Genomic DNA, 12,658 nt, shown 5'->3' with positions numbered 1-12,658 from the left:
GTACAAGGAAAGGGGTGACTTCTGGATGTCTCTCCACCGAGAGGGCTGGAAGTGCCTCACTGTGGGTCTCGGTGGGTGGAGGCGAGGTGTGGAGATCAGGCCCATGCTGTCCCAGCTCAGGGCCTCCCAAGGCCCAACCCTCGACTGCTCAAGTTGCCTTTTCCCCCCTCAATCCCCGAATTCCTCAAGGGGACTAAAGCTTCACCTCCTCACTGATTCATTAGAATCGCCAGAGGAGGCCTCTGGAGAGGGTGTGGTGGCGGGAATGTTATTCACTGAGGCTAGCACAGTGCTTTACAGTTCAGGAAACACCTGCCATTCTTTCATCACATTGGCTGCCTGTGACATCCCAGCAGGGCTGGCTGAGGAGAACTCACACTTCGTTCAGAGGCAACGGGGTGACTTGCCCAAGGCCACACCTGAAGTCATCTGCAGAGGTGGACTTGAACCTAGGCCCACTTCACTGCACATCCCAGACCTCTACATCTTGCAGATTTGGGAACCCCCATACCCAGTCCACCTATAGTCAGCCTGGGGGCCCATTCCATGTCCCCAGTCAATCCAAGGAGTGGTCATTTCTGCAAGAGAGACAAGCCCCCCAGGGACCCTCCCAGACACCTCCACTGTGTATCATTTCTAGGGTGTCCACTCTTGCCCTAACCCCCATTTATTAAGCACCTACTGTGCGCTAAAGCCCTAGGTTTTATTTGAATTCTGCTGGTTCATCCTGAGAAAGAGGGACTGCTCTTCTCCCCATTTTCCAGATGAGGAAACAGGCCCAGAGATGTCTAGTGACTCACCAAAGGTCACACAGCCCCACAACCCAAGATTCCCTCCAGAGCCCATCCCCATCCACAGCCCTAGGCTGCCTCTCTCTTTTTAAAGGAAAGGGCCTCTTATGCTTCTCCTAAAGCTGCCGTTGATGTCAGGAGTGCTTACTGTGTGCCAAGCCCTCCACAAGTTTCATCTCCATTTGCACAAGAACCCTGAGAGGAAGGCATGAACAGCCCTGTTACAGACAAGGATGTACTCTATGAGGTGTGCCTAGGTTACGTGGGAAAAGGGCTTAAACTGACCTGGCTTCGAATCCTGGTGCTGACACCCCAGCCATGTGACCTTGGCCACACCTCTTCTCCTCTCTGAACCTGGATCTTCTTTATTTTTTTAATTTTAATTTAATATAATTTTTTTGGCTGTGTCGCGCAACTTGTGGGATCTTAGTTCCCCGATAAGGGATCGAACCCAGGCCCTTGACAATGAGAGCATGGAGCCCTAACCACTGGACCGCCAGGGAAATTCCTGTCTCTTCTTTAAAATGTGCAGAATGGGGGCTTCCCTGGGGGCGCAGTGGTTGAGAGTCCGCCTGCCGATGCAGGGGACGCGGGTTCGTGCCCCGGTCCGGGAAGATCCCATATGCCGCGGAGCGGCTGGGCCTGTGAGTCATGGCCACTGAGCCTGCGCGTCCGGAGCCTGTGCTCCGCAACGGGAGAGGCCACAACAGTGAGAGGCCCGCGTACCACACACACAAAAAAAAAAAAGTGCAGAATGAACCTACCTGATGGGCCTGCTCAGAGGCATGAAAGAAATAATGAACATGGAGGGTCTGGTGTGAGGCTAGGCACAGAGTAGGTGTCCTAGACGGCACTGCGGTAACATTATTATTATTACTAATTATTATTAAAATGACCAGGTCGCCTTACTGGCAATCGCAGGACCAGACCCAAGCAATGTCTTTATTACATTCCTCAGGTCCCTGAGGGCTAGTGGGTCATGGCAGAGAGCAAAAGGTCCAGGTGTGAACGGCCCCCGGCAAAGAGGGTCCCAGAGCCGGGGCGAACCTAGCAGTACCCAGGGGCGAAGGGCGGCGGTGAGCGGTACTCTTCGGGGAGACAGTCCTGTGGTTCTTTCGAGCCCCTTGGCTCCGGTTTGGACACGTGTGAGGACAGGGCCCTCACGACTGCCTGGTGCCAGTCCCTGACCCTCGAGCTTGTCTCGCTCCAGCTGGCTGACCTTGAGGCTTTCCTGGAGGGCTCATCTCTGTTTCTTGGAGCTTGGGGGTCTGTGAAGACATTATTTTTCCAGGCTGAGTCCCCTGCTCCAGCTCCAGAGTCATGGGTCACCACCAACGGCTTGGCGTCCCAGAGCGATGAGCTCGCAGCCACCAGCTGGGATTTCAGCTCCTGCTGGACCTTCTTGCCCGTCCGGGGGAGTATCTTGAGATTCCTCCAGATTTTCTGGCGGGCCTCCTCAAGAGGAGATTTCGGGGGGCAGGAGGGAGTAGCTTTCTCCGTGGATGCCCCGTCCGGCTCTGCCAATGGCTTCCCTTCTTTTCGCCGATGGAGCAGGACTGGGTTTGTGAAGGCCTGAAACAGAGAGCAGGTGAGACCTGGGGCTACCCCGCCTACCACAGCTCTGAATCTGCCCCAGAAACTGGGATCTGGGTTCCACCCAGATGTCCTGGGGCCAAGAAAGTCCCAAAGAGAACCCCCAAGCCTGATCCCACGACCCACCCTTCCTGTCTCAGTAAAGGGCTTCACTGTCTCCCTCGGTGGTTGGCAAACTTTTTCTGTAAGGGGTCAGAGAGGAAATGTTTTCAGCTTTGCAGGTCAGTCTATGTTTCATCACTCACCTCTGCTGTTGTAGGGCCAAAGCAGCCAGAGATCATACGTCAGTGAGCGAGCGTGCCTGTGTTCCTCTAATACTTTATGGACACGGAAATGTGGGTTTCATCTGACTTTCAAGAGTCATGAAATATGATTTTTCTTTTGATTTCTTTCAGCCATTCAAAAACATAAAAGTCATGCTTAGCTCATGGGCCATACAGAAGGAGGCAGTGGGCCAGATGCGGCCCTTGGGCAGTAGTTTGCCAACCCCTGATCTACCAGGTTGTTCAGGCCCCAAACTTGGGCGTCATTTGTGGCAGATGCTGTCATGCCCCATCCACATCCCTTTGTCTTGAGCATTTTGGTGCCTCCAGCTCCACTCCCAAGTGCCAGCAGTGGGGACTCTGCCTTGGGGACTTCTTTGGCCACTTTGCAGACCAGAGGTACCAGAGAATTAAAACCTCCCAGAGACAGCGCTTGACTAATGACTGATGGAAGGGAAGATCAGTACCACAGCTCCTCGTCCTAAGGTGGGATAACTGACGTGCGTGCTCCACAGAGTGCACAGGGGTAACCCGCTCACTACAGCAGCCTCCTTTGGTGGCCCTCTCTCTCCTGACCCACTTTCCTGCTCCCCTCATGGTACCTCCTGGGATCACTTCCCACATAATGGATGACTGGGGGACTCAAACCGTGACACCGTCCCTCTTCCCCTCACCCTCCACCTCCAAGCCATCAGCAAGATCCACCTTTAGGGCTCCCTTTCTAGTTTCTCCCACGTGGATACTGTCCCTGCCTCCTTCCCGCCCCCAGACAGCCCCTTCTGCAGCCAGCAGCCACAGGGAACACCATCAGTCCCACCCTGCTCAAGCTCTCTCATGGCTCCCCAGAACACCTGGAATAGATCCCAGCACCTCACCCTGGCCCCAAGACCCTGCATGAATGACCCCTGCCGACTCTGGCCCCTCACCTCCCAACAATCTCCCTTTTGCTCACTCCACTCTGTCCACACGTTGGCTATTGTGGTTCTTCTGTTTTTCACCCTGAGCCTCAGGACATCTGCATGTGCTGTTTCCTCTGTTTGGAATGCCCTCCCTGCATCTCTGTGTGTGGTTGGCTCCTCTTCATCCTGAATGTCCCAGCTCTATGCCACCTACTCCAGGAAGCCTTCCCTGACTGTTCCCCCACCCTCACCTGCAAACCCACTGATGTGCCAGGGCCTCTCTGAGGGACAGGAGAAGCAGTGGTGAACAAGTCAGATTCCCAGGCCTCCCAAAGCTCACAGTCTGATGGGAGAGGCAGGCAGGAAACATGAAAACTCATAAATAAACAAGACTTTTCAAATTTTACAGACTGCTCTGCTGCAAATGAACAGGGTGATGTGATGGAGAAGGCAGAGGGGCTACTTTAGGTTTGGTGACTGGGGAGAGAGATACTTGAAGAAGAAGTGGTGAAAGAAGCCAGGCATGGGAAATCTGGGGGCAGAACACACAGCACATGCAAAGGCCCTGAGGTTAGCTTGATGTGTCAGAACAGCTGGCAGAGGGGCTGAAGTTGGGCTGGTGATGGGTAGTGGGACTTGAGATCATAGTTGGGATTTTAATCTCAGTGCCTTGGGAAATCACTGAAAAGTTTTTTGTTTGTTTGTTTGTTTTTGGGTTTTTTTGGGTTTTTATGCCACACCCCACGTGGCATTGGAAGTACAGAGTCTTGACCACTGGACTGCCAGGGAAGTCTCCCTGAAAAGTTTTGAGCTTGGAGCTACGGGATCTGATCTTCATTCTAGAACATCTCCTCTAGCAGCTGTTGGCCACCTCTGCTCCTGCATCCCCCTGCCCCGCCTCCCACCTTCCAGACTGAAGGTGCCAGTTTTCTGTCACATACCTCTTCAAGTGGGGCCATGGGACAAGAGGAGGGATTCTGGTATTTGCTGAGGCCAAGAGCAGAGCTGGTGGCTTCCTCAGCCAATGCGTCGGAGAAAAGGAAGAGATCCTTATAATCCGCATTTGCTGGATCCTTCTGCGGGGCAGAGGGGACATGCAGCTTAGTCCCAAGGAGGGTACAGGGATGGGGCTGTGGTCCCAGATCCTGGAAATGGGGGCTCAGAGGTTGCCCCATCCACAAACCTTGTAAGGAAGAATGCCCCTCCCACAGCAGCTACTGAGGGCTAGGCCCTGCCCTCTGGGCCTTATAAGGAATATGCCACACTCACAGCCCCTTCTGAGGGCCTAGGCCATGCCCATCAATCCTTATAAGGAGATATGCCCCTCCCACAGCAGCTTGTGAGGACTGGGCCCCACCCACTGAGTCTTATAAGGAAATATGCTATTCATGTAGATCAGCCAAGGTTATACCTGGCACATGAATTCCTGTAAAAAAAATCAGCCTGCGGGCCAGGGAACAAGGACCAGGAGGGGCGGGGCCACAAGAGAAACGGGGACCGCAAGAATGACAGAATCACAAGAGGCTGAGGGGGCTGAGGGAGCAAAAGAGTCTGGGGGGCTTGGCCCTTGGGAAAGCGCTATGGCCCTTGGGGGTCCCAACCCTCACCTGCTGGCTGGGCTGCGTCAGCAGATCCCCGTGTGGCCGCAACGGCTGCTGCTGATGGAAGGTGACCAAGGCAACTAGAGAGGCATGGGCTCTCTCTTCCCCAGGGATGATGAAGCTCCCATCGTCCAAAAGTTTCACCATGAAGTGGCGGCAGCAGTTCTGAGCTCTGCGGAGACACTGCCATCTCATTCCCCATCATTCTGTCCCCACCCCCCAGCCTTGACCTGGCAGCATCATGGCTACAGCCCATCTGCCTAGATTCCCTTGTAGGCTCCTCCACTCACTAGCCATGTGACACTTGGCAGGTGACTGCACTGTGCCTCAATTTCCCCCTTTATCACATGGGGCTACTAAGGCTGACGTCAGGACTTCTTGTGAAGATAGAACAAGCTACTGCAGGTAAACACTTAGCTCCGTGCCTGGCAAGGGGTAAATGATCAATAGAAATGACAACAATGAAAACTGGTACAGGTACTGAATAAATGCTCCATTATTAATGAACGGATGCATTTATTAATGGACCACTATGTGCTTACTACGTCTGATTCAATCCTCCCATTATGACTCTGAATTAATTTTAGCATTCTTATGTTCGAGATGAGGACTTTGAGGGAGGAACAGAAAGGGTGAGTAACTTGTCCAAGATCACACAGCATCTTAAGTGGCAGAGCCAAGCCTTGGACTGCGTGACTAAAAGCCTAAGCTTTTCCCTCTATGGGTAACTCTGTAATAGGTCCATTTAAAAAATTCCTTTGGCCTGGAATCCTTTTGAAAAGTAGTTTGCGCTGCTGAATCCTCTAACTGAGATGCTGGATCAGGCATCGAGAAATTAAGGAGCTGGGCTGCCCTGGTTTCCCCTAACATGTCCCCCTGAGTGAAGTCAGGGAGTTGACATTTAAATGGTAGGGGAGAGAGGGGTAGTAAGGGGAAATGCAGCTGCTACTCTTGAGTCCTCAGCAGTTCCTGTTCTCAGACACACAGTCTCAGTTACTGCCAGGCCCAAGTCTGCTGGTTACAGCCAGACCTGCAACTGCCTACTCTTCAGTTAGATCTGGCCAGACCCTCACGCTAGTTGCTCACTGAGAAGTTGTTGTATGAAGCACCACTTGCTCCTCCAAGGAAGTCCCAGAGCCCTCCTGTCCCTGCCCTGGCCCCTAGCCCAGGCCTTACTTGTAAGAGAGCGTGTAGCCCACGTGGCTGTGACTGACCCTAATGAGGAAGGATCCCAGTGGCTGTGACTCCAGCAAGTTCTCGGCATCCCTGGAAGGGCAAATACAGGAGAGAGATGGCTAAGCATACTGGCCAGATGTCCGGTATACCAGTCATCCCAGTACTGGTGCCCCTGAGTCAGAGAGGCCTGTACTTTTCTGTTTTCAAACAAACAGCCTAAAACCCCTTCTTTTCTTGGTTATTTCAGAGCTTGGGATATTCAGGGACAGGGGTGTTCTCCCAGAGTTGGCAGGAAGCCTCTGATGACCTTGACCATCTCTCAGAGCCCCTGCTTGTCTTCCCAATGCCTGGAAGGCACCCCCCAGAGGCACCTTTGGGTAGATCAAGGTGTCACAGGTAATAAAGCAGGAGCTGCTCTTAGATGCATTTGATTTTAAAATCCAGCACTGCTTTTCATTAGCTGTGTGACCCCTGGTGAGGGTCAGTCCCTTTGTGACCTTCAGCTTCCTTAAGGCGAAAGTAAACTCTTACTCTCAGGGCCCACTTGAGGACAGATGACGTGCATGCAGCGTGAGTGTGGGAACAACCAGCTGGTAAGAACCCACAAAGATGCTCACTACAGTAACTCCCCTACATGTGAACCTTCAAGATGCGAACTTTCAAAGATGCGAATGTATTATAAACCTCTTACAGTACACTACTCTTGGGCTGGCCAAAAAGTTCGTTCAGGTTTTCCATAAGAGCGTATGAAAAACCCGAACGTACTTTTTGGCCAACTCAATACATAGCCAATTGTGTTAGCTGGGTACCTAGGCTAACTTTGTTGGACTTAGGAACAAATTGGACTTCCGAACACGCTATCAGAATGGAACTCATTCGTATGTAGGGGACTTAGTGTATTACTGTTACTCTTATCTCGGGTTCACAAAGAGTAATGTGGCCTTCTAGGAGACAGAATGGGGATTTTGGACCCGAGCTGTCTAATACAGAGGCCACTGGCCACGTGTGGCTGCTGAGCCCTTGAAATATGACTGGTGGGAATTGAGATGTGATTTTAGCATATAATACGTGCTGGATTTTGAGGACCTAGTGCCGATTACATGTTGAAATGAGAATATCTTGGATATACTGGGTTAAATAAAAAATATGATAAAAATTAGTTCCACCTGTTTCTTTTCACTCTTTTAACAAAACTACTAAAAAGATTTAAAATTGTAATGTGTGGCTCACATTGTATTTCTTTTGGTGCACCCCAGAACTGAGAAACCATGTCCAGTTCCTCCTCTCTGTGGCTTTCACAGTTTCCTCAACTTCCTGCATGCAGAATGTGGCAATAAATGTTCTATTCGCCATTTATTTAGAGCCAGCCCCTAGGGGTGACTAGGTGGATTTGTTCATGTCCTCAGAGCTCAGTCTGATGTAGGAAGTGCATGTTGGTTATATCCCTGATGGACTGAGAGCAGCTGTTTGGGGCACTGTGTTAAGAAAGATTCTGAGGCTGCATTCTGCCATCATTGACTGGTGAGGTTGCATCCCCACCTGTGTGAGGTGGGGGGCAGGGGCCTGTCAGGTCCCTGGCAGTACTGGTCTGGTGGCCACTTGTATAGAGAAAGCTGAGGACCCGTAACTTGTTCAAGGTCACATAGTGAGTCCATGGAGGAGGCAGGATTCAAGTCTGGGACTCCAGAGCTCTTTTCACCCACCCTCTTAACACACTTAGCTGAGCTAAGCCCAGAATTCTGCAGTAAAAACCTGCCTAGAGTCGGGGAAGACAAGGGAAGAGAGTGAAGGGCAGGGTGGAAGGTGTGGGTGTGTCCTTACTCTCTTGAGATGGCACCATGGAACCACTCAGGGACCCCTCCACAGGTCAGCTGGTCCACCTGAGTCTGCACGAACCAGTCCAGTCTTGGAGGCAGTGGTGGGGGCAGCTTTCTGGCCTCTGTCATGGCTTCCAGGGGTGAGGGGTGACCTGGGAATGGGAAGGAGGAAAGAGAGTCAAGCCTGGTCCACCTCGCACCTTTGCTCTATTCATGCAGCTCATGGTGTTTCCTCCTTTAAGAAGTCCTCCAGGCTGGACAGAACAACAGGATTGAAGTTGGCTTGAGTTTCTTGAGCACCTACTATGTGCTGGCACTTTATGCACATTCATTCATCGACTTGTCCCAAACCACGCCTCCCCCAAGGATTTTTCCTTTTCCTTTTATTCTTATTATGTCATTACTACAAGTATTAGAAAGTCCCTTTTAAAAATATATGTATTTAAGAACTGAGTTTATTTAAGTATTAAGTAACTATCACTGTCCTGGGAGGGACGTGGAGATGGCAAAATGATAAGTGAATGAATGAAACAGCAGGTACACAGTGGGTGCCATAAAAGGTTGCCATGGTTTCATTAAACACTACAGAGATGTGGCCCCAAACAGTTGCTTCTGTCACCATCGTCACCATAAGTGGTGGCTACCGATGGCACACCTATAACTTGTCAGGTGCATGGTTAATTCACACTCATTCTCAGCAGTTTTAAGCTCAGGTACCACAGGACTTCGTGAGCCAAGACAGAGAAAACAGAGCTGGAAAACAGAAAGAAAACAGCAGCGATTTGCAAAACAGTATTAAGTCAGTGAAAAACCAGCAAAAGGGTTGTGCCCTGCTGGGTTGTCTACACATGACCCCTCACTTTTACCCTTAATTCTGTCCCCAAACTGAAGCTCGCCCCTTCTCCTCCCACCCACTGGTCTAACTTTTCAATATCTCAGAACGTCTTTGTTACCAAGCTGTTTCCACAGGGAGGGGATGTATTTATCAACCCAGTCAATATTGACTTTCTCCTGCCATTAGACAGACACCAAGCACACCCTCTGGGGAACGACCCAAAGGAATTCTGCAGCAAGTGAAATTAAATAGATCCATTAAAAAATGTTAGATGAAGCAGCATGACAAATCAGTTGAGCCCAATCAGAGCCAGGCAACCTGGGTTCAAACCCCAGCTCCCTCACTTAGCTGCTGTGTGACCTTGAGCAAGTCACTTAACCTCTCTGTGCCTGAATTTTCATCTGCAATTTGGGGCTAATGATGGTAATTACCTGAGAGGATACAGTTGGCACAGCAGTAAGCACTGTATGTATATAATGAACATTCATGAATCCAGTAGTGACCTAGCATGAGGTAATGTTTACAAGCTTGTTCTTTTTTTCTACCAGGAAGAACTCTTACTTATCCTTCAAGGGTCAGCAAAAATATCCCCCCTCCAGGAAGCTTTCTTGCCTCTTCTCTAAGACAAAGCCCTGGGCATCCCTCTCTGTCCCTCACCTTCCCCACCATTCTGGTCTAGCCTTGCCTCATGGAGCTGGAGTGTCTCTGTCTGGCTCAGTCTTCCCCATATTAGGAGCTCTTGAGGACTGGGGTCCAGGGCTAGGTTCTTTTGGATTTTTCTGGGTCCCCAGCATCACCTGGCACTGGGTGGGCACAGAGGAGGGTGCAGGGCTGTTGGCTGACGAATGAAGTCATACTGTTTTAAGCTTCTGACCCTGGCATTGAGGCCTCCCTCACCCCTTCATCCCCACATCCTTACTCTACCCAAAATTGATCAAGCTGTCTCTCCTCTCCATGTCTTTGCCCATGCTGTGCCCCTGCCAGGAATGTTCTTTCCCTAATTCCAGCTCTATTTTCCAATGGTCACCTACCAGTGCCCCCAGAAAATTCCTCCTGCCTCTCTGGACCCCACCAGCCCTGTCCCTCCTTCTGGCCCAGCCTGGCCCCCATGTGCTATCTTCTCAAGGGTGGAGATGAGGCTCAGGGTCTTGGGGCCCCGGTCTCACTCAGCATGGGGTGGGTACAGAAATAGGCACGTACCTGGGAGAACCCTGTGGGGGGGCCAGAGGCCCTCACTCTGGCTGTGCACCGGCACCTGCAGGAGCCTAGGTTTCTGTTCAGGGACTGCACGTCAGCGGGGTGGGGCGTTGCCCCAAGTGGTTCCTGTTTCCTTAAGTAGGTGAGCCCTGGGCGGGGACTAGGACACCGCTGTCCCTCCCTGCCCCCCGCCCCGTCTGCAGTCTGACGGAGCTAGCTGCTGAGCTGCATGCAGGTGGCTGGACACCCTTGCTCCATCCAGACCTCGACAAGCCTTTATTGAGCACCTACTGTGTGCCAGATCCTCAGGGAACAAAAGAGGTGACCCCAAGACAGGCATAGGTCCTGCCCTCCCAGCATCTATAACCTGGTGAGAAACGAAGAGAAGTGAGAAATGATTAATGTCATTGTTTCAAAGTGGACAGCCTGTCAGGAAGGGGGAACTGGAGTTGCAAGAACCCCACAGAGGGGGGCCTAACTGATCTGGAGGAAAGGGCTTGCTGGGGGTCAGGTAGGAGTCAACTTGATTGCCGGGTTGTTGCACAGAAAGAGTGCTCTAGGGGGAGGGAACAGCACAAGCAAAATCCCTGAGGCAGGATTGAGCCTGGACAGGCTGAGGCCTCACTGCGTGCCACAGGGCTACATTATGACTTCCTCTGAAAGAAAACAAACAAAAAAAAGAACACACCCATTTAAAATTATTTTTTATAACCTCCTTGATATCAAGACTAACATATCCTGGGCTGGATTTATTTTATATATTCATTATTATTGTATCCATTTTTTTCTCCTGATTTTAAAACACTAAAACATTTTGGGGGCCCCTACACACATTGTGGGCCCTGAGTGTGGGAACCCCTACCTAACACATCAGCTAGTCCCAGATGCGTGCTGGCTGCCTCACCCGTCCCCGGCACACAGGCAAAACCACTTCCTCCTCCCTTTTCAGAGAGAAACGGCCCAGATCCTTGTGGCTGAGCTGGGGGCCTCCCTGCAGACCTATCACCCTGGTGCAGCTGGTATAGATAGCCCCCCATTGCAGGCTCAAGATGGATGCCATCACCATCCCCTGCTCCTGGGGTTGTTGACGGGGGTTGGGGGTGGTGGTGCTGGCCTTGTCTGGAGCCTGCGGGTCAGTAAGGCTCAAACAGGAGACACATGGAACCTGGTTTCTCACTCACTCGCTGTACGGCTTTGGGTGAGTCACTCAAACTCTTCTGGGCCTCAGTTTCCTCATCTGTGAAGTGGGCAAGAAGATAGCCCTCCTTAGTCACGTGACGACGATTAGGCAAGACAACCTTCAAGCATGCAGCATGGGGCTCAGTTAAGAGAAATATTAGGACTCTTCCCTGTGACTTAAGCTGATGCCTTTGTGCCTGGCTGGGGTAGATGCAAGTTTGGCCTCCAGATCTCACAAGCTGGGCTGCCTTGGGCAACTCATTTCACCTCTCTGATCCTCCATGCCTTCCACGGCCCAGTGGACCAGGTCCCAACCTCGAGGAGAAGAGCAATTCTTTGGGCAGGGGATCAGAATCGTCCAAGAGACCCTTGTCACTTAGAAAGTCTGGTCATCGGGGATCTCATTTACATAGAGTTCAGTCTCCAGAAACATGGGGTGTTTCAGTTCACCTCCAGCCTGTCCCCCTGAGGCCCAACCACAGAGGGCACCACCCTGATTAGCCTGACCTGCCTGGGGGGGATGTGGTCTTTCCCAAACTAATGTCCTCCCTGAGACTGTCACAACAGAATCATCCCCCATCTCTTGGTGGCCACAGTCATGAACTGTGGCCCTTGAACATGGCCCTCAGAGGAACATTCCAGAAGGGGACCAGCAGGGAGATGGTGGGGCTGGGAGACTCCAAGGCCCCTGCCCCTCTGAAGTCAGCCCCTTACCCTTCCAACGTCAGGTCTGGGCTTCTCACTGGAGGCCCCAGTTGGTGAGTGGGACATTCACTGGCCCCTATGTGGGGTGGCTCTCGGGGTAGGTGGCCACAGTGGTGTCTCAGCCCAGGGATATGCTGGGGCTGTCGATGTCAGGGGTGGGGAAGCCCTTAGGCTCTGTCAACTCTGGGCTTTACGCAATTTCACAGTTCTCTCATTCTCCAATGCCTCCATTCTATTCATTCATTCCACAAAAACTGATTGAGCCCCAAGTGTGGGCACCATGTTAGATGCTGGGGATGAAGCAGAAGACAAAACAGGCCCTGTCCATGTCATGCTGGAGCTCATACTCCACGGGGAGACTGATGCCACAGAAGTCCACATGCGGGAGAGGCTGGCAGAAGAGGAGACAGCAGGGGCAAAGGCCCTGGGACAGGAACAAACTAGGCACACTTGACAAACAGACAATAGGCAAAGCGTCCAAAAGGTGGAGACAATCCAAACATCCATCAGTGGACGAACACATAAAAGATATGGTCCATCCACACGGTGGAATACTATGCAGCCATAAAAAGGGATGAAAGCTCATGACTGATCTCAAAGAC

The 12,658-nt window shown here is 51.7% G+C and overlaps 1 protein-coding gene across 3 annotated transcripts; it reads right to left on the bottom strand.

The window, feature by feature from the left end:
* Nucleotides 1-1,700: 1,700 nt before the first annotated feature.
* HSH2D (hematopoietic SH2 domain containing) lies at nt 1,701-10,264 on the bottom strand. Of its 3 annotated transcripts, XM_060146624.1 has the most exons (6): nt 10,176-10,264; nt 8,145-8,292; nt 6,324-6,413; nt 5,154-5,319; nt 4,488-4,622; nt 1,701-2,363 (listed from the first exon to the last, which is right to left on the bottom strand). In XM_060146624.1, exons 2-6 carry the CDS (start codon nt 8,267-8,269, stop codon nt 1,839-1,841), a joined length of 1,041 nt encoding a protein of 346 aa, XP_060002607.1. In that variant the 5' UTR covers nt 8,270-8,292; nt 10,176-10,264; the 3' UTR covers nt 1,701-1,838. The 3 variants fall into 3 exon arrangements, with proteins under 3 accessions (XP_060002607.1, XP_060002608.1, XP_060002610.1); XM_060146625.1 differs by lacking the exon at nt 6,324-6,413; XM_060146627.1 differs by lacking the exon at nt 10,176-10,264 and having other exon boundaries at nt 6,362-6,413.
* Between the last annotated feature and the right edge of the window lie 2,394 nt (nt 10,265-12,658).

The sequence above is a fragment of the Lagenorhynchus albirostris genome, chromosome 3 (genome assembly GCF_949774975.1).
Source record: "Lagenorhynchus albirostris chromosome 3, mLagAlb1.1, whole genome shotgun sequence".
Taxonomy (NCBI): domain Eukaryota; kingdom Metazoa; phylum Chordata; class Mammalia; order Artiodactyla; family Delphinidae; genus Lagenorhynchus; species Lagenorhynchus albirostris.
The sequence above is the reverse complement of the archived record's forward strand: the minus strand, read 5'-3'. Positions and strand labels throughout refer to the sequence as shown.

What these genes read in the sequence shown, in the direction of transcription:
- HSH2D (XM_060146624.1), bottom strand. Translation starts at nt 8,269, where the DNA reads ATGACAGAGGCCAGAAAGCTGCCCCCACCACTGCCTCCAAGACTGGAC. An exon ending in GGCTACACGCTCTCTTACAA is followed by an intron (nt 5,320 to 6,323) that starts GTAAGGCCTGGG and finishes GTGTCTCCGCAG; the next exon opens with AGCTCAGAACTGCTGCCGCC. An exon ending in TGACGCAGCCCAGCCAGCAG is followed by an intron (nt 4,623 to 5,153) that starts GTGAGGGTTGGG and finishes TCTGCCCCGCAG; the next exon opens with AAGGATCCAGCAAATGCGGA.